This window comes from Lutra lutra, chromosome 16 (assembly GCF_902655055.1).
Source record: "Lutra lutra chromosome 16, mLutLut1.2, whole genome shotgun sequence".
NCBI classification, from domain to species: Eukaryota; Metazoa; Chordata; class Mammalia; order Carnivora; family Mustelidae; genus Lutra; species Lutra lutra.
This window is the reverse complement of record NC_062293.1, coordinates 57,711,596-57,729,955: the sequence shown is the minus strand read 5'-3', so window position 1 is coordinate 57,729,955 and position 18,360 is coordinate 57,711,596. Positions and strand designations below refer to the sequence as shown.

The following is an 18,360-nucleotide window of genomic DNA, read 5'->3' as shown; positions in this document are numbered from 1 at the left end:
TCTTCGGCATTTCCTCCACCAAGAGGGGCCTCCCCGCTCACGAAGACAAGGATGTTCATGCAACAGGAGCCCTGAGTTACGCCTTAGCAGCCGAAAGGCCTGGGCAGTGCAAGGAGCCATGGCATCAAAGCCTGAGGGGAGGCAGAGATGCCAAAAAAGGGCAGAGGGAAGAAAACGCTAAGATGTTTACAGAGCGAAAAAGTCAGTGGAAAAAGTGACGGCGAGGTCAGGCCGATTCGGGGGGTGGCCCTGGTCCATCCATGGAGGAGAGACCGGTGCCCCAGCAGGCCATGGCTGTGCCTGGGGGACTGTGGGGCCGCTGACCCGGGTACCCCCTGTCCCCGGCCCAGCCCCAGCTCCCCACCAGCCTGACATCGGAGGGGGAGTGCAGGGGTGCCTCCATGGCGGGCCACTCTCCTTGCCCAGCTGGAGTCCACATTTGGCTGCAGGAGGGAGGCAAGTCCCCCCACAGATCTCTGATCTGTCCCCCACTTCCAGTCTGTCCTCCTCCAGCAGCCAGGAGAGGGTCTGGCTGGGTTGGGGGGGCGGCTCCCAGCCGCTCTTCTGTCTGACATCTTGACAAAGGGGCCGGCCTTTCCCAAGCCCCACAGGTGTGAAGAGCTTGTTACTCCTAGTGTTTGTTCAGCCCTATTAGTGGCCTGAAGGACTGTTGACAGAGGGCCCCTTTGTGCGCACACCGGCCTAAAGCTCTCTAAGCCCTCGGCAAACACAGGCCACTTATCTCTGGGGACTTTATCAGAACCATCTAAGGCCTGCCGTGGCTGCTGGGAACGCCGGCCTCCTTGACTGGTTTCCCACTCCCGTTTTTATGGCTCATTTTTCCGACCACCTTGATCCACGTCTTGTAGATTCTGTTTCTGATACTGGAGATAAAGCGCAGGTCTGGGGGTCAGAGTTTCCGTTTTCAAGTTGGAGCTTTTTAAAAAAAACAAAAAACAAAAAACAACAAAACCAAACCACAAAACTGTGCTGTGGCTCTGTGGGCCTTCTGTCCACTGAGAGGAGGCTCGTCGGAGAGACGCCTCCCTGTGAGAATGTGGCTTTGGCAGGGCTCCCGGGCCCACCAGCGGAGATGTGTGCTGCTGACCCACCTCCCCTCCCCCCAGCCCCCACTCTGGGACCCACACATGCCCCAGAGTGGATTCGTTCACTTCCTCGGAGTGGTTTCCTCTGCCTGATACCCTGCTGGGTGTCCTTGCTACACCCTTTCCTCCTGGAAGACCCAGGTCGTCACTGTCCCGTTGGCTGCCCCCCCTGCCCCCCATCGCCGCCTCCTCCAGCAGGTGGAAGCCACAAGGTACCTACGGAATCAGAAACTTCCAGGGCTGGGGCTTAGCTGTCTGCGTTTTGGAAGGCAATTTCAGTGATTCTCTGCACCCGTCTCTGAGAACCGTCCTGTGCTGGGGTCTTGGGGGAGGGGGGCGGTGAGTGGCTCCTTGAATTGCCAACCAGGGCTCGAGAGGAGGAGGAAGGGGTCATCGCCTCGAGAGCGCCAATGTCAGCCCGATGTCAAGCACAGGTGTCAACTCTGCAGCAGCTGGGCTTCCTGACGCACTTTTTAAAAAAGATTTTATTGATTTGAGAACAAGCAGGGGAGAGGGACAGAGGGAGAGGGAGAAGCAGACTCCCCGCGGAGCAGGGAGCCCGATGCGGGGCTCGATCCCAGGACGCTGGGATCATGACCTGAGTCGAAGGCAGACAGACGCCTAGCCGCCTGCCCCCCAGGCGCCCCTTCACTCCTGTCTCTCTGACAGTTGTCCAGTGCTCCTCGTCACGTCTAGGCGAGGCTCGTAAACAGCCTTTGAGTTAAAATTGACGCAGGGCACCCCTCAGATGGACGCAAACCCCTAGGGCCTTGACTGGAACCAGACTGCCCATGTGCGATGCTTCTGGTCTCTTAGCAGTTGTTCCATTTGCTTGGCTCATCCCGGCTGGTCACCGCCTGTAGCGTCTGGCTGGTTGACGACTCTGGTGACAGGCTCTGAGGCCTGTGTTTGGGGGGTAGGGGAAGGCCTTGGAGGAAGGTGACCGTGGCAGTGGCGTTCACCAGACCCATTCGTGCCAGGTAATGGCAGAGACTTGGCAAGGGCGGGGACTGCGTCTGTCCTGTGCACTGTGACATCCCCAGGGCCTCGGGCAGTATCCGTGGAAGGAATAAATAAATCTATTTGCCATTAGTAAGGTGAGTGGATTGTTTTCTAAATGGATCTCGGTGTGTGGTCATCGCTTTTCTGCCCAGCTCACCCGTAGTGTAGGCATGAGAGGGTCTGGGCCCCAGAAATAAATCTGCCTCACGTGGCCCCTGTCCAGGAAGGAGCCCTTGGGGGTCCTGGCTCCGAGTGTCCCCGGCTGCTGGTAGGAGCCCGGTGTGGGGGCATGGGGAGCAGTGACAACCGGACCTGGTCACCTCAGAAGCTGAGATCTGGTCTCCAACAACACGCCACAGAAGGCGGAAAGTGTAAGATTTATAAACAAGGGTCAAACCACTTCTAAATAAATAGATACCAAATAAAGTAGCAAAGAAACAGATAAAAGGGTATACAAGCTGCCTCAGACTCTTAAAAACGACTCAAATATTGGCCTCATTCTGAACCAGGCATCCAAGGAGTAGTGTCTTTTGAAACCAGACCTCTGCCCGCGGTCCCCAGCGCGGATGCCCGGCCACGAACTCTACCCATCATCTCCCTGCGGGCTCCCTGTCCAGCGAGTGGCTCGTGTTCCCACCTGTTTCTTTTGCTTTCATTCTGGGTCCACTAACCTGGGGTGTGGGGGAGCAGTGCTTGTCAGGAATGCAGACTCCCAGGCCCGCCCCAGACTCCCTGAAGCTGAATCGGGATTTGAACCAGATGCCCAGGTAACCCCCACATGCAGGTCGCGTTCGGGGCAGGGCTGGCCGGCCAGCCGGAATGTTCCGTCTGTGTCCTGGTTCTCTTCTCAGGTCCTGCCCTGGGCGATGGTCCCCAGAGGGGCCTAGCAGAGTACCCTCCCTGACTGTCAAGTCCTTACAGCAGTCAGGACACTTGGACATGGTTGATGGATTTCCTGTGCCTGCAGAGGGCAGGGCTCTGCCCTGTTTGCTGCTGTCTTCCCTGCACTCAGCCAGCTCCCTTTTCTATCAAAGGCTCCAGGCAGCGTCTGCTGAAGGAGCGTACACGTCTCTCACCCCCTAGGCAGTATTCGAGTTTGCTCTTAGAGAATAGCATCTTAGCCAGCTCCCAAGGGTGAGACCATGACAGTCTCTCTCTAACCCCGCTCTTGCCTTCTGAGAAGGCAACCCCTAGTTACTGCTCTAGCAGAATGGGAGTTTTATTTCTTTTTTAATTTTTTAAAAATATTTTGTTTATTTAAAACGGTACACATGAGTAGGGGGAAGGGGCAGAGGGAGGGAGAGAATCAGGCTCCCCGTGGAGCAGGGACCCAGACTTGGGGCTTGAGCCCAGGAGCCCAAGATCATGACCTGAGCCAAAGGCAGACATTTCACCGACTGAGCCACCCAGGCACCCCCAGCATAGGAATTTTAGATTTGCCTGTTTACAGATAACCTGTCCAAAATAACCAGCCCATGTACACACCATCCACAGACTGAGGGCTGCATATGCAAGAAACTGGTCACCAGCCCTGAGATACCCATCCTGCAGAAGCATAGCCCTCAGATCTGCCAGAAAGAAACCGTGCCATTTGGAACTCTGTGAAGGAGTTAAAGCAGCAAGACAAGGTTTAAGTAGCTCAAAGCAACAGTACAAGAAATGTCACAAATGTTGCAAAGCTCTATCTTTCCAGGATGTGGTCCGGGCAGACCACATAATTCTCCATCTGTCCTCTCTTTCTACATGCACCTGTCCACCTACATACCTATCCACCCGTGCATGCATAATCTTTTCATCCATCCATCCATCCACCCATCCACCCCTTCATCCAGCAGCCAGCCACCCACCCATTCACACACCCACTTACGCATCCATCCACTCACACACACACTCATCCATCTACCCATCCATCCATCCACCCACTCCTCCAGCCACCCACCCATCCATCCATCCATCCATTCATCCATCCGTCCATCCACCCACTCATCCATCCGTCCATCCACCCACTCATCCATCCATCCGTCCATCCATCCATCCATCCATCCACTCACACACCCACTCATCCATCCATCCGTCCATCCATCCAACCATCCACTCACACACCCACTCATCCATCCATCCATCTGTCCATCCATCCAACCATCCACTCACACACCCACTCATCCATCCATCCATCTGTCCATCCATCCATCCACCCACCCACTCATCCATCCATCTGTCCATCCATCCATCCACCCACCCACCCACTCACACCCCCACTCATCCATCCATCCATTCAGCCACCCACTCACACATCCACTCATCTGTCCATCCATCTGTCTGTCCATCCATCCATCCATCCATCCTCCCACTCATCCAGCCAGCCAGCCACCCACCCACCCATCCATCCATTCACCCACCCACTCAGCCATCCATCATCTACTTTCTGACTTCCTACTTTTGCTCTTTCTTATTTGTACCATGAGATCTGCTCTGGGCCGGAGGAGGTAAGGGCAAACACCGCCCTGTCCTCAAGGAACCAGCACAGCTCGGGAGAGCATTTATCCTACTTTATCTGAAAGCTTGCTGCCAAGAGCCCTTGTCTGCTCCCTCCTTCTGTCAGACAGGGAGCCCCTGGACAGTTTGAGGGTGTGTCGTCCATGCCTGTGTCCCTCGTGGCCTGTGGCATGGGGCCTGACATGTAGCTGGGGTGCTCAGGTGTGTGTTGAGTTGAACTGGCTTGGGTGGTGTGGTTCTGAGGGTTCAGACAACCCAGGTTTGTGGCACAGGTTTGGAAAAACTTAAGGAATGGTAGTGACAGGAATATGTTAAAACAGGACTTAGAGGACCTCTTGATGGAACCATTTGTTGGGCCCCTTTTCCCATCAGATTTTGGAATGGGGAGATGGGGGGCGGTCTCCTGTTCCTACCTCCTTGCCCTGTGTTATGCTCCTAGGTCTGAAATGTAGCCACACGTGATGTGTCCATGGGGATCTCCACTTGACAACTGAACGAGGGCATGGAGGTTGGGGTCCAGACCCGCTCTCTCTGGGTGCCTGGGGGACCTCTGGACAGGACGCAGTGCCTGCAGGGCTCCTGGCCCTGGCTCATGGAGGTTCCTCAGAAGTTGTGCTGTCCCCTGCCCCCTTTTCCCCCAGGCTGACCTCTCTGCTCTCACAAAGCTACCCTTTCCTTCCCTCCTTGAAATCTGATAATGAAACTAATACCCAATATTTTTGCCTCCGAGAGGCAGGAGATAAACAGGAAGGCATGAGGGATTAAGGTGTCCTTTTGAGGAAGGGGCTGGGGCCCAGCTGGGAGTGGGGTGACATCTTGGTGTGGAGCCGACGGACCCAGATGGGGATGCTTCACCTGATGCATTTTTCCATTTGTGCAGAGAAAATAAAACACAGAGAAAAGAAAACAAGCCGTAAAATACTTTGCAGAAGCCTGAGCGTGGGCAATTGCCACTTGATGTCCCCTGACAGCTCCAAGAGGAGGTGGGAGGGAGGGGAGTCCTGCCTTTTGATGTTTGGCCTCTGAGCTTTCTTTTGTGTGACCGGTTTTTTGGAAAGAAACTTCTGTTGGTGTAAGGTGCATATGGAAGAAAGCAATCACCCAGGGGTCCCCCTTGGGGTGGGGAAGGGAGGTGCTGAGCTCCCTGGAGGGGCTCAGAGTTTCAGGCAGCTTCTTTGGGGGGGGGGGTGGTGAGGGACAGCTGGCACTGTCTTTACAGAGGAGGACACGGTGAGCGTCTGTCTCTGTGAAGGACCAGAAGATGCTGCTAGTGAGGCTCTTCCCAGTACAAGAGAGCCTTGAGGAAGCCAGACTTGAGTGATCTTTCCAGATGCCTGCACTTAGGCAGGTGTCCGAGGCCCCGTGACTTCCGTGCCTATAGGAAAGGTCCAGATTCTGCTCTGTAGTCCCTTCCAGTAATGTGGGTCCTTTCCTCTGGGGTAGTGGGCCAGGAGCCAGAAGACCTGGGCTCTAGTCCTGGGCCCCCATTTACTGCCTTGGTGGTCCTGAGAGGTCACTTCATCCTGAGCAGCCCCGAGCATCCGTGTGGCTGAGTGAGTCCAGAGGGACAGTGGACGTGCGTATGTATGCATGATGGTCCCTTGTGCTGGGGCAGAGGCGAGGCTGATCCAGGGGCTGGAGGTGCTGAGGGACCCTTGGTGAGGCTCTCAGGAGTCATTCTGTGGTCTAATTTGCCTTCCAGTTGCTTCCAGACTCAGGTGTGAACTGAACCTCTCTTGTGACCCCTCCCCCACAATGCCTCCCTATTAAGCTATGTCCTTCTACCTCTTGCAAGAACATCTGAAGAAACTTGTAATGTCAGAGAGAAAAGTTAACGAGGCGAATGTATATTTTTTAATCACAAAAGTAATAAATGAATAAGAAGCTGGTACATATTTATGCAGCTTGTATGGTAGAAAAGGCACATAGTTTTAGTCCATCATTTATAAGAGCATTAGATGTTGTAAGAAAAAAAAAAACACCTTATTTGAAAAGTGGGCAAATGGCATGAACAGGCAGTGCACAGGGGGAAAAAACAAAAAAGAGCAAGAGAAATACAAAGAAAAACAAATACACGGAGAAATGTCCAACCTCACTGGTAACGAAAGACACACAAATTAAAATCGTGTGTGTGTGTGTTTTCCAGACAAATCAGCAGAGATGAAAAATAAAGAATTCCAATAGCGAAGGGGTAATGCTGTTTCCTTCCAAGGGCGTGGTGAGACAGTAGCTCTCAGATCCTGCTGGGAGGGACTGGAAGCTAGGATCGCCTTTCTCCAGGGCGATTCGGCAGTTTGGATCCTGAGTTAAAACCATGCGGATCCAGCAACTACCCTAGGCATGCTGTCTTGAGAAACTCCCGGGGCAGCGGCCGTCAGAGCAGAGCACAGATGCACAGGTCCAAAGCCGGTCACCATCGGTGTTGTGTGTTACAGTCACAAACCCGGAACAACCCAACTGCTCAACCCGCAGGGAGGCCCCGCTTTGAAATGCACCCGCTGGGGATTCCAAAGAGCCCATTACATGCACACGTACACAGGGGAGACAAGGTGGCCTCTCTCAGTCATGCAGAACAATATCTGGCATTAAAAGATGTTCATTATTCCGGGAAAATAGGCCACGGAGGGAGATGCACGAGTGTGAGCCAGGTCCGTAGCAAAGTTTGACAGCTCCACAGCTGAGCAAACGTCAGTTAAAGTCTGCAAGGGACGACCCCTGTGTTCACCGTGGTTGCTGCAAATCTGAGTGCGTACCCCCCCTTTTCTGCTTTTGTTTATCAAATGTCTGGCACTGAGCATTTCTTTAGACATTCCATAAAACGCGATTTGAAACAAACAGCACAAAAGCAGGCAAAGCGTGCTGAGGAGGGAGCAGGAGTAGACCAGAGGGAAGCTGAGTTAGCCTAGAGGTCGGAGCCCACAGGAGCAGGTCACAGGCAACACGGGGTGGTCTGAGGGAGCCGTGTGGGATGCTCCAGGTGGGAGTGGGGAGTGGAAGGAAGGTGAGTCCAGGACAGACGTTGACACCAAGGCGTGGAGGATAAGAAGGGTGCGAGCAGATGAGGAGGGTTCTGGGGAGAAGAGAGTCCTCCAAGCCACAGAGGGAGGCAAGCGAGGGGTCCTCACCCGTGGTGTGCTCTAGAAACTGAAAAAAGTGGGGGACCACTCAAGCCTCAGAGCGGGGTGGGGGTAGGGTGAGCAGAGCTGAAGAAAGGGGTTGGGGAGAAGCAGGACCAGCTTATTCGGAGCCCTGAGGGTGTGACAGCTGATTGAGATTGTACCCAGAGGAAAAACGGGAGGGCCACAGAAAGACTTTCAGCTGGTGACGGACATCCTCAGACTGGAGCCCAGAATTCCTGCTCTGGTGGCTGTGGGAAGGGAAGCAGGGCCAGCAGGAGGGAAACCAGATGAGAGGGTGCCCGAGGGGAAGGCGGGAAGGAAACCCCAGTGCAGGCAGCGGGGACAGTCTGGTGGCCGGAGCTCGGGAGGGAGGGGACAGTGTGCTCCCGCAGAGCAGAACGCCCTGGAAATAACGCAGGAGTCTGCTCCCGCTGCCGTCTCCGGAAACCTCAGGCTGGAGGCTTAGCCGGTACACGTGTGTTTCTCGTGGTTCTGGAGGCTGGAAGTCCAAGGTCAAGGTGTCGGCAGAGTTGGTTCCTCCCGGGGCCTCTCTGCTTGGCTAGCATACTCCCTCTCCTCTGTGTGTGCGCCCCTGTGTGTGCAAACTGCCTCTTCTCATAAGGTGTCCTGTCAGATTGGAGGACAGCCCACCCTTGGAGCCTTGTTTTCATGTAATCAGCTCTGGAAAGGCCACGTCCCCAAACACAGGCTGTTCTCAGCAGCTGGGTGAGGGCCTCCGTGTATGAATGGGGAGGACAGACACCACCAGCCCCTCGCAAGCAGGATTGGGGCACGAAGAGGATGGCCGCCCCAGCTCCCAATTTTGAGGGGGGTGTGTGTGTGTGTGTGATGGGGTGGGCGGCCGGCAGCCTGGTGGATGGAAATGAACAGTCTCCACATGAGAGGGAAGCAGGGGGCTTGTCTGTGTTTCATGTGTGGCTGGGTGGCTGGTAGGTGCTTCTGGATGCAAACAGGGGAGCCAAGGAGAAGCTCCCAAGGAAGGATTGCAGTCCAGCAGCAGAGCTGGGGGAGGCCGGGGACAGTCCCTCCTGTGGTCCAGCAGCAGAGCCAGGGGAGGCCGGGGACAGTCCCTCCTGCGGTCCAGCAGCGGAGTTGGGGGAGGCCGGGGACAGTCCCTCCTGCGGTCCAGCAGCGGAGTTGGGGGAGGCCGGGGACAGTCCCTCCTGCGGTCCAGCAGTAGAGCTGTGAGGAGGCTGGAGACAGTTCCTCCTGTAGTCCAGCAGCAGAGCGGGGGGAGGCTTGGGACAGTCCCTCCCTTGCCCTGATGCCTCTCCTGCCTCCCACAGCCTGTAACTGTAACCTGCACGCCCGGCGCTGCCGCTTCAACATGGAGCTCTACAAGCTGTCAGGACGCAAGAGCGGGGGCGTCTGCCTGAACTGCCGTCACAACACGGCCGGCCGCCACTGCCACTACTGCAAGGAGGGCTACTACCGCGACATGGGCAAGCCCATCACCCACCGCAAGGCCTGCAAAGGTAGGCAGGGGCGGGGCCTCGGGAACTGGTCCTCCTGTCCTCTCCTCTGTCCTCCCTTGTCCCCATGCACACCGGCCTCGACCGGGTCCGTGTCACTTGCTTGCTCGCATGTACACACGCGCGCACACATGGCCTCCCTGGTATTTGGAGGTGTAAGCCGGAACAAAGGGGCGGTGGAGACATGGCCCCAAGGAGAAGAAAGGAGAAGGTGTGAGCCCCGCCAGGGTGCAGGGCCCCCGCCCCCGCCCTGCTGCTCCTCCCGGCGCAGGTGTGCTGCATACCAGGGGGCGGGGGTCATGTTCACCGGGCTTACCGGCCGCACAAAGGGCCCTCTTTTACCCAAACCACGCAGACGTATTTCTTTGGATGTGTGTGTGCCCCGGCCCCTCCCCGGGCCTCCCGGCACTCACATAGACACGCACGGTCACGGTCGTGGCGAGGTCGGCAGCTTCGGGGCAGGGGAACATTTAATCCACCTGCAAATAGCTTTCTTTCTGAGGACAAAAAAAATTAAAGGGAGACCGGAGACCGAATGTTCTCCCTTTCTGCTGTTGTGTTTTCTCTACCCCTCCCAACCCCCAACAAAAATGAAGCAATGGTCAGATAACTCGGAGCTGTGAAATGCCTGGAACTCAGTGCTATTGTTGGGGGTGGGGGGAGTCCTGGGGGTCCCCCCAGGCCACATTTGCTTTTCAGAATTCCAGGAACCGGGGCTGCCCCCGTCTAAAACTTGAGGCCCTAGAGCTGGGGCTTTGCCGTGAGCCTGGGTTCCCAAGAAGAGATTTCTCTCCGAGGGCTCTTGGGGCCACCATCTGGCATGATCGGGGTCCTGAGACAGACCCGTGTAGACCCTGACATGAGCAAGACCCAAGCCACATCAGGGTCAGGCTCAGAGGAGCAGCTGCTTTCCAGAAACCCGTCTTATCCGGAAATCTGCCAGATGTCAGTCACGCGTGCGGACCACTGGCTCCATGGCTCGGCCCAGCGCAGAATGACAACACGGGGCTTCTTTTAGAGGAATTGCTAAGAGGTCTTTAAAATGGCAGCAAGCAGAGCCGCCACCAACTGGGGCCCACGAAGCCGGTCCCGCTGGTGGAGAATTCTTTCTGCCAAAACGAAACAGGTTCCCAGCCTGTCTCCTCCAGGAGGAGCCCCTTCGGTTCCACAGGAGCAGGGATGAATCGTGGGTGGCTCCCAGGACACAAGCGAGCTGTCCTCCCAGATCTGTGGACCTAAGGCTGCCTCTGGTGGTTGTCAAGAGAAGTTTACCCCTAAAGGTGGCCGGGCTATTTGCACATCCCAAACCAGCGGATCAAGGTGCGACTCCCCTGGGGCGACTTGGAGCAGGGACCCACCGAGAAGGTGGCTGGAAGCGAAGGGACCCAGAAATGCCTCCGGTGGCCGGAAGGCATGAGCAGGAGCATGACCGGGGAGAGAGAATGGGCTTTGGGTTTTCAGAGACCAAACTTGGAAGGTGTCCAGGCCCTTCTTTGCCTGTCGTCTTCCCTTTACAGAAGAAATCAAAGGACTTGTAAACAACGGTCGCACATAGATTTCTTGGGGATTTGGCAGGGGAATTTTAATCAGCAGGGGCCACTCAGGGAGGCAGCCCTATGCCCGTGGTTGGGGGGTCTCAGCTGTGCGCGGAAGGGCAGCGGTCATGCGCCCTCAGAGCAGGAAAGACCTGTCCCCTGGAGAGGCAGGAGGGAGCAGGCCTCGGTCATCTCACCATTCACCTCCCGTCCCTCTCCTCTGTTGCATGCAGGGAGGCGGGAGAGCCACCTGCGGCCTCTCCTGGCTCAGGCTGAGATGTTGGGAGGCCACCAGATCCTAGGAACCTGCAGGTTGTCCTCTGGGGCTCTGCCACTCTGCTGGTTCCCAGGCGGGACAGACAAGGGTGTGGTCCTGTTTTCTTATTTCAAACGCTGTGGCTGGCCTCGGTGGCTCTGTGGTCCCTCGGAGCCTTGGACAGCAGCTGCCCTCAGCCGTAGTGGGACCTTGAGTGAAGAGGCTGAGGGAAGAGAGAAGTATGAGGGCAGATTCTATGTGGAAGGATGCCTGCGTGTCTTGCCAGGGAAATGTGGCAGGCGGGGGGCGGGACTCCACGGTACCTCCTGCCTGACGGGGAAAGGCAGTGCTTCGAGGATCCTGCCATCTGATGGGCAAGGAAAGACACTACCCAAACGATCTATTCTCTGATTAGTGAACAGGAAGACTGTGACCTGAAAGGTCTTGCCAGTTCTTCGGTGTGAAAAGTTCTAGATCTTTCCACTTTGCTCTCTTTTGTCTGGTGTCAGCCCCTCAGGACGGACCAGTGGGAACTCTGAATCCCCTGTTCCCCATGAGACATTCCCCACCCAATGGAGACCCTACATCTGGGGGCATCGTCGGGGGGAGACCAGCTGCGGGAGGTCAGACCCCAGCAGAGAGGGCTGTGTACCCTTGAGGTCTTCAGATGGCAGTTGCCGTCCCCACCCTACCCTCACGGAGTCCATCCGTCTGTCCATTTGTCTGTCCTGTCCAGTGTCTTGTCTTCCCAGGGTGGGTTGGTTTGAGGAAACGGCTCCTTTGCTGGAAGCATTTGGCCCTGGGATGATGAGCTACACGCAGCGGTGGCATGCGGCCCCGGCCTCCTGGGGCTGACCTCGGGGAGCCCCACTGTAGCCTCCGGTTGTGTACTTGCTTGCTCTGTCGTGGGGACATTTCACTGGGGAACTGGGACAACTGGCAGAGGCCGTTGACCTGAGGCTGCCTGGGAATGGCCACTGGGGCCCCCTTTACCCTTGACTTCCCAGGGCCCGGAAGGCAGGGGGCTGAGGCCACCCAGGCCCTGCTGGCGATTGGCTGGGCTCCCGACCTCACTCACTTTAGAGCAGGGGTGGACCCAGACAAGAGCAGCTTGGAGCAAGGGCATCAGATTCCAAACGTTACTGGGCGGTCCCCCCATTGGGGAAGTTTCATAGCAACAGATTCCTTGGGTTCTTTCTCCCTCCTCTGGTTTAGAACCAAACCGGGGCTGGCCAGGCTGGTGCATACAAAGGGCCATAATAAACATGCCCGGGGACACAGGCGGCTGCAGTCCGCCGCTATTCAGCGTAATTTCACACCACTGGGAAGGCCTCATTATGGCGGGGTCTGTTGTCCCATACAAAGTCAGAGGAGATGAATCTCTCCCTTTTCTCTGCAGAATGGTTTGTGAAGGATACTCATCCTGGAATCTGTCAAAAGATAGGCGGTTTTGTTTACCATTTGTCTTCTTTATGGACTCAGGGGCTCTTTTCTCTTTAGAGCCAGCAAAGAAGACACTGCTGTTGGACCGTTCCAGCCGTGTCTCTATTTGAACGATATTAATTTATCATCTTCCCAAACCATCTGTGATGGATAAAGACATTCCAGGAGTCTCTCGTGAACCGAATCGCAATGAGAGTTAAGAAATGAACCACTGCATCTCGCAAACCCCCCCGCACAAAGGGCCTGCGTCCCATCTCTCTGGGCAGTTTCCTTCACAGTTTGCCCTGCCTTGCCTGCCTCCACCCTTCAAGGCTGAAATGCAGATCGCCAAGAAAGTGTCCGGGTCCTTGGGCGGTCGCGGGGCCCAGGCACGCACCGGTCCTCGCCGTCTTGGCCAGTGCACCTGAGACTCCCAGCCACCCCCCGTTTTTAATGGCAGCTCTGCCAGAGCTCGGGGAGGAACTGGGCACCTGGGCCCGCCCCCTCGCCCCCCCCCCCCCGACCACTGTGTGGGGTCTCCCTATGTCTTTCTCAGCCTTGATTCTCGACCTTCACTAAAGGGCATCCTTGGTATAGTCTAACTTGTCGCCCTTGGCTGCACTTTGGAATTGCCTGGAGATTTGAAAATCTGACACCCTCCCCCCAGATCCCGTCTTAATGAATGAGTCCAGATGAGACCTGAGCACTGGGGAATAAGGAGTGAGACCCGGGAGCTGTGCGGGTGATGCTCGCGGGGGAGGGGCAGGATTTATTATCAATGAATTTAAATGTTTTTTTTAAGGCTCTCTTGATGAAAATCGAGTGGGACGGGATTGTTTAACATTTTTTTAAAAATTAAATTTTGCCAGGCAAGGCTGGGAGCTTAGCTGGTGTATCCTGATGATTTAGTGTCCGGAGGGAGGCATGGGATTGGATGATATATCGCAGCTAGATGGGGTGTGTGTGTGTGTGTGTGTGCGCGCGCTTGCACGCACATGACAATATGTGCAAACCAGATTGGATCATTTGAGGGTTTATTATATTTTTTTTATTTTCAAAGTCCCTTTTAATTCTAACGTTTTTTAAAATTTAAATTCAATTAGTCAACATATATCATTATATATCATTAGTTTCAGATGCAGAGTTTAGTAATATGTCAGTTGCATGTAAACTCCAGTGTTTTATGGGTTTTATGGGGGGCTCAGTCGGTTAAGCATCTGCCTTCGGCTCAGGTCATGATCCCAGGGTCCTGGGATGGAGCCCCGCATCTAGCTCCCTGCTCCACGGGGAGCCTGCTTCTCCTTCTTTCTCTACTTGGCACTCCCCCTGCTTGTGCTCACTCTCTTTCTCTCTGTCAAATAGATAAATAAAACCTTAAAAAAAAAAAACACCCGGTGCTCATCCCATCATGTGCCCTCCTTAATGCCCATCACCCTGCTACCCCATCTCCCCACTCCCCTCCCCTCCAGCAACCCTCAGTTTTGTTCCGTGGTTTGTCTCTGTCTCATTTGAGGGGTTAATGACATCACAGCTAGGAAGCTGGGACTCCTTCCTGACTCTCAGGTGATGTCCAGGCAGCCCACAAAAACCTAAAAACCTCAGGAATGCCCTTTGGTCTGTGGGTCCCGTGTGACATTTATTTCTGGTCTGTGACCCTGTTGGGAGCACAGGGAAAAGCGTGGTCCTCTTAGGGAGGAAGGAGCTCAGTGGCCACAGCAGCTCCCAGATTAGAGGACAGAGCCCATGACCTGAGGAGTGGGCTCTGTCAGGGGGCTGGGACGGCCCAGCACTCAGGGGCGAGGGAAAATCAGAAGGAGAGGCAATCCCCCATGCAAGAGCCAACTCCAACTGTGGTCTCTGGTGGCGCATCCTTCCCCTGTTCCCGGGGACCATGGGGGTCAGAACCCCCGATCTCCGATTTGGCTCCAGGTTCAAAGCCTGTGGAGCATCCGGCAAATCACATGACCTCCCTAGACCTCAGTATCCTCATCTGTGAAATCGTGTTCAGATTTATGGCCTCTGAGTCCCGGCCAGCTTCCACATTCCACGGCCTGCGTGCTCTTTTCAAATCTTCAGAATTTTACGGGTCCCCGATAACCTGCGTTGGTGGAATTTGTGACCCTGGAGCTTGGAAGAGCTGGCAGAACCGGGAAATGGAGTGCAGGTGATGTTGCTCTGGGGGCGTCCCTGCTCCTACAACGGGGTCTTTCAGCTCAGCTCTGTGTCCCATTTCCCTGGCACCCCGGCCAGTTGCCCCTGCCACCCCGCCACGGGTCACCCACTCTCCTCCTGTTTCTGCTCGGACATTCGTGGGGGGCCCACAGGGCCCTGCTCTTGATCAGAAAAGCCCTTGGATCTCTGAGCTGCCTCAGTTAACAGAGCGCATTTTACTCAGGGGCGTCCAGTACATGAGATGGTGCAGAAGACGTCCCAGGCACATGGTGCACACACCTCATGCCTGGTAGCGGTTAGGATCCTTTGTCCAAGCAGGAGAAGATCCACTAACCAGAGCCGCCTGCGGTGGCCAGCTTGCACACAGAGCAGAGACTGTCTGATTGCCTTAGTGCCTTCAGTGAGCCGTGGTGCATGGGAGAACTGGCCCTGCCCACTGGAAGGGCTCTGCCCCAGTGTCTGCTGTAATGCTGTTGCACATTCACCATCGGGGATGGACGTGCTTTGGGAGCAAAAATGACACATAGGGTGCACAGCAGCATTGAGTGCCCAGCAGCTGCTTGTGGAAACGCTGAGGGGAGAGGTGGGATGGGCTGTGTGCATGTAAATGTACATGTGAAAGTGCTACTGAGAAGGGCCTGGCAGCCTCCTGGGGGTTCCTGGCCGGCATGGGATCGGGAGCAGGATGCAAGGTCCATGCTGGTCCCCACTGCCCTGCTACATGGGGACCCAGGTGCTCTGGTGCCTCCTCACTGAGCTGCCATCCAGCCCCCATCACCTGCCCAAAGCCTGTGTGCGTGGACACACATACACACACACACATATGCACACACACACGCACAGGCACGTTGTCTCTCCCCATCTCCTTCTCTCTCTGGGAACCATCTGTAGGACCCATGCCTTCTGCCTCAGCTGTAGATCAGATGCAGGAAGGCTATGGTTAACTAGATCATGGAAGGTCAAATAACCCAGCTTGGGATTATGGGGCTCCCCTCCCCTTCCACTTCCTGCTGTCTGCACCTTGATCCAAGTGGGGCAGGGGAGAAGCAAGGTAGTGCAACTTGAAACATTCATTCTTTTGTGCCTTGTTAGCAACTGCTGGGAGAAAGGAAAGCATAGCCACAGAGGAGGTGGACACAGAGTGCTGAGGGGCAGTTTGTGCATAATTTGCGGACATAAATTATCCTTACTCCCTCGTGAGTGTGCAGAATTTAGGAGTGGGGAGTGTTGCGCATGGAGGTTGCTGACGATCTAGGATGTGAGGGGATTACCTTTTGTGCTGCCCCACTTCTTCCCTCCAGGGAGGGAATTTGGCCCAAGTTTTTGCAGTGACTGCACAATTATTGAGCACCTGCTGCAATCAGCAGAGGGGTGGTTCCAGTGCTGAGCAAAGCAAACACGATCCCTTGGAGCTCACTTTCTGGAGGGAGGTCGATGGTGAAGAAAGGACAAAAAGTAAGTAGAAGATTGTATAGATTGTGGTGAGTCATGTGGAGGAAATACACAGGGTGGTAGGAGAGCGTGACATGGTGGGGGGCGGAGCCCCTCTGCCAGGTGGCCAGGGACAACCTCTCTCAGGACAGAACATTTGAGGCGAGACCTGTGATATGAAAAGCAAGAGGAAGCTGAGGAGTGTGCAGTACCAGCATCCGGAAGCAGGAAAGGGAGCTGAGGTGGTTGGGGGGCAGTTCCTGGGAGCGTGGACGGGAGGAGGACCCAATTCCAACAGCATTGAAAGCCATGGTGGGGGGGTACAGTCAGGAGAGGAGAGACTAGAGTGATGGATCTGGCTTACTTTTTAAGATGTTCCTTCTATAGGAGGTGACATGGATGGGAGAAAATGTTCCCACATCACAACTGGACAAAGGCCATGATTCACAATACGTGAAGAACTCTCAAAATTAATCAGTAAGAAAACAGACCACTCAGTTAGAAATGGGCGACATACTTGAACAGGTACTTACCAAAGAAGCACAGGTGGCAATTTAATACATAAACCGTTATTAGTCATCGGAGAAATACAGATTAAAACCACGAGATACAATTGTACACCTATTAGAATGTCAAAAATACATAGTACTGCCAATTCCAGGCATCAGCGAGGATATGTAATGACTGGAACTCTCATACACAGCTGGTGGGAATTCAAAACGGCAAAGCCACTTTGGAAGACAGTTTTGCAGTTTCTTATAAAATTAAACATAGATCTCCTGTAAAAGTTTGCAGTCTGTGTACCATGGAGCACTACTGGGCCATGAAAATGAATGAGCAGTTGATTGACACAGCAGCTGGGACACATCTCAGATGCATTTGGCTGAGTAAAGGAGGCCAGGCCCAGAGATTCCATATGGTGCATCCATATGTCGTACATACTGGACAGTCCCAGAATACAATGTTCTGAGAAGCGGAAGCTAGAGGGACAGAACAGATCCGTGGTCCCCAGGAACTGGGGTATGGGTGTTGGCCGCAGACGAACATGAGGGACTTCCTGGGAGAGTTGGAATATTCTATATCCTGATTGGCATGGTGGTTCCAGGAATCTACACATGTGATAAAACCTGTAAGACGGTATAGCCATAAAAGTGCTGTTGCTCCATGCGAGTGAAATGATGATGGTGATGGTGAGAAGTTTTCCACGGGGCTCTCTGACAGTCTGTCTTTGGCCCTCTTGCTTGCCATCTCATGTTACTCACAGCTCTGAGCTCACTTGGCGACCAGTCCCACTCAGATCAATCCCCCTTCGCTCCTCCTCCTGCCTGGGTCCCCGAGCCCAACCCCACCGGTCTGCCACCTTGCCTCAGGTCCCCTCCATTCTGGAGCACCCCAGCAGCCTTGGTCAGCGTCCATGTTTCTCTTCTTGGTGGCCAGTCCTCCTCACCCCATTTGGGGAATTGGAGAAAAAGCATGTTCTTGGACACCGCTTAGTGCCCAACATGTGTCCTCTTTGTCCTCCCCCAACACCACCTCTAGGCGAGGGGGTCTCCCGGGGCTTCCCCTAAGAGGCCCAACACACATACGAAAGACATGGGAACCCTTCGGATCTGAGCCTGGTTTTCTTTGAGGACACTGACCCTTCTGTCCCTGTGCATTACCCTCACCTTCACTGAGCATGCTCCAGCCCTCCTTCTCCTCCTGACGGTCCTCCCTTCCTCCCTCTATCTCCCTCCTCCTCCTCCCCCCTCCTCACCTCTCCCCCTCATCCTGCTCTCTTCTCACTCTTCATCCCTCCTCCCCTTCTTCCCCTTCCTCCTCTTTCCTACTCCTACTCCTCCTCCTCCTTCCTTTATCCTACCCTCCCCTCTTCCCTCCTCCTTCCTCCTCCCCTCTTCCCTCCTCCCTACCTGACCTCCCACAGCAGCTGGAGCTCAGCCTGGCCCACACCGAGGGTCCTGACTGCCTTTACCTTCATTGTGGATGGCAGCCAGGCACACAGACCAGTCTCACCAGAGCAGAGAAGAACGTTCCCCCCTCACCCAGCACCCCTCAGGCAGCCTGGTCAGCTCCGGGGAACAGCCACGTTCACTAACAGCGTGATCAGGACCCCCAGGCTGATCGTCTTCCTTTTCACAACGCCAGCGGTCGGCCTAGGGAAGAAGATGCTGGGTCCAGGCTTAGCACAAGATGTGTACATGTGTGAGCTGTGATGACCTCTGAAGTCGGGGTCAGTGTTGTGATTGTTCTAAGTACCCCCCTCCATCCTGGTGGAGCTCCCAGGGGGTCTGGGTGCCAAGCCAGCTCCCGTCTCCTCTGCAGGGATGT

At 55.1% G+C, this 18,360-nt stretch overlaps 1 protein-coding gene across 5 annotated transcripts in view; it reads left to right on the top strand.

The window, feature by feature from the left end:
- NTN1 (netrin 1) overlaps nucleotides 1-18,360 on the top strand; it is a 172,780-nt gene that overhangs the window by 102,046 nt on the left and 52,374 nt on the right. For all 5 annotated transcript variants that reach the window (XM_047709075.1, XM_047709074.1, XM_047709076.1 and 2 more), the window contains exon 3: nucleotides 9,031-9,219. In XM_047709075.1, coding sequence (XP_047565031.1) covers nucleotides 9,031-9,219 — 189 coding nt within the window. The remainder of the gene's footprint in view (nucleotides 1-9,030; nucleotides 9,220-18,360) is intronic.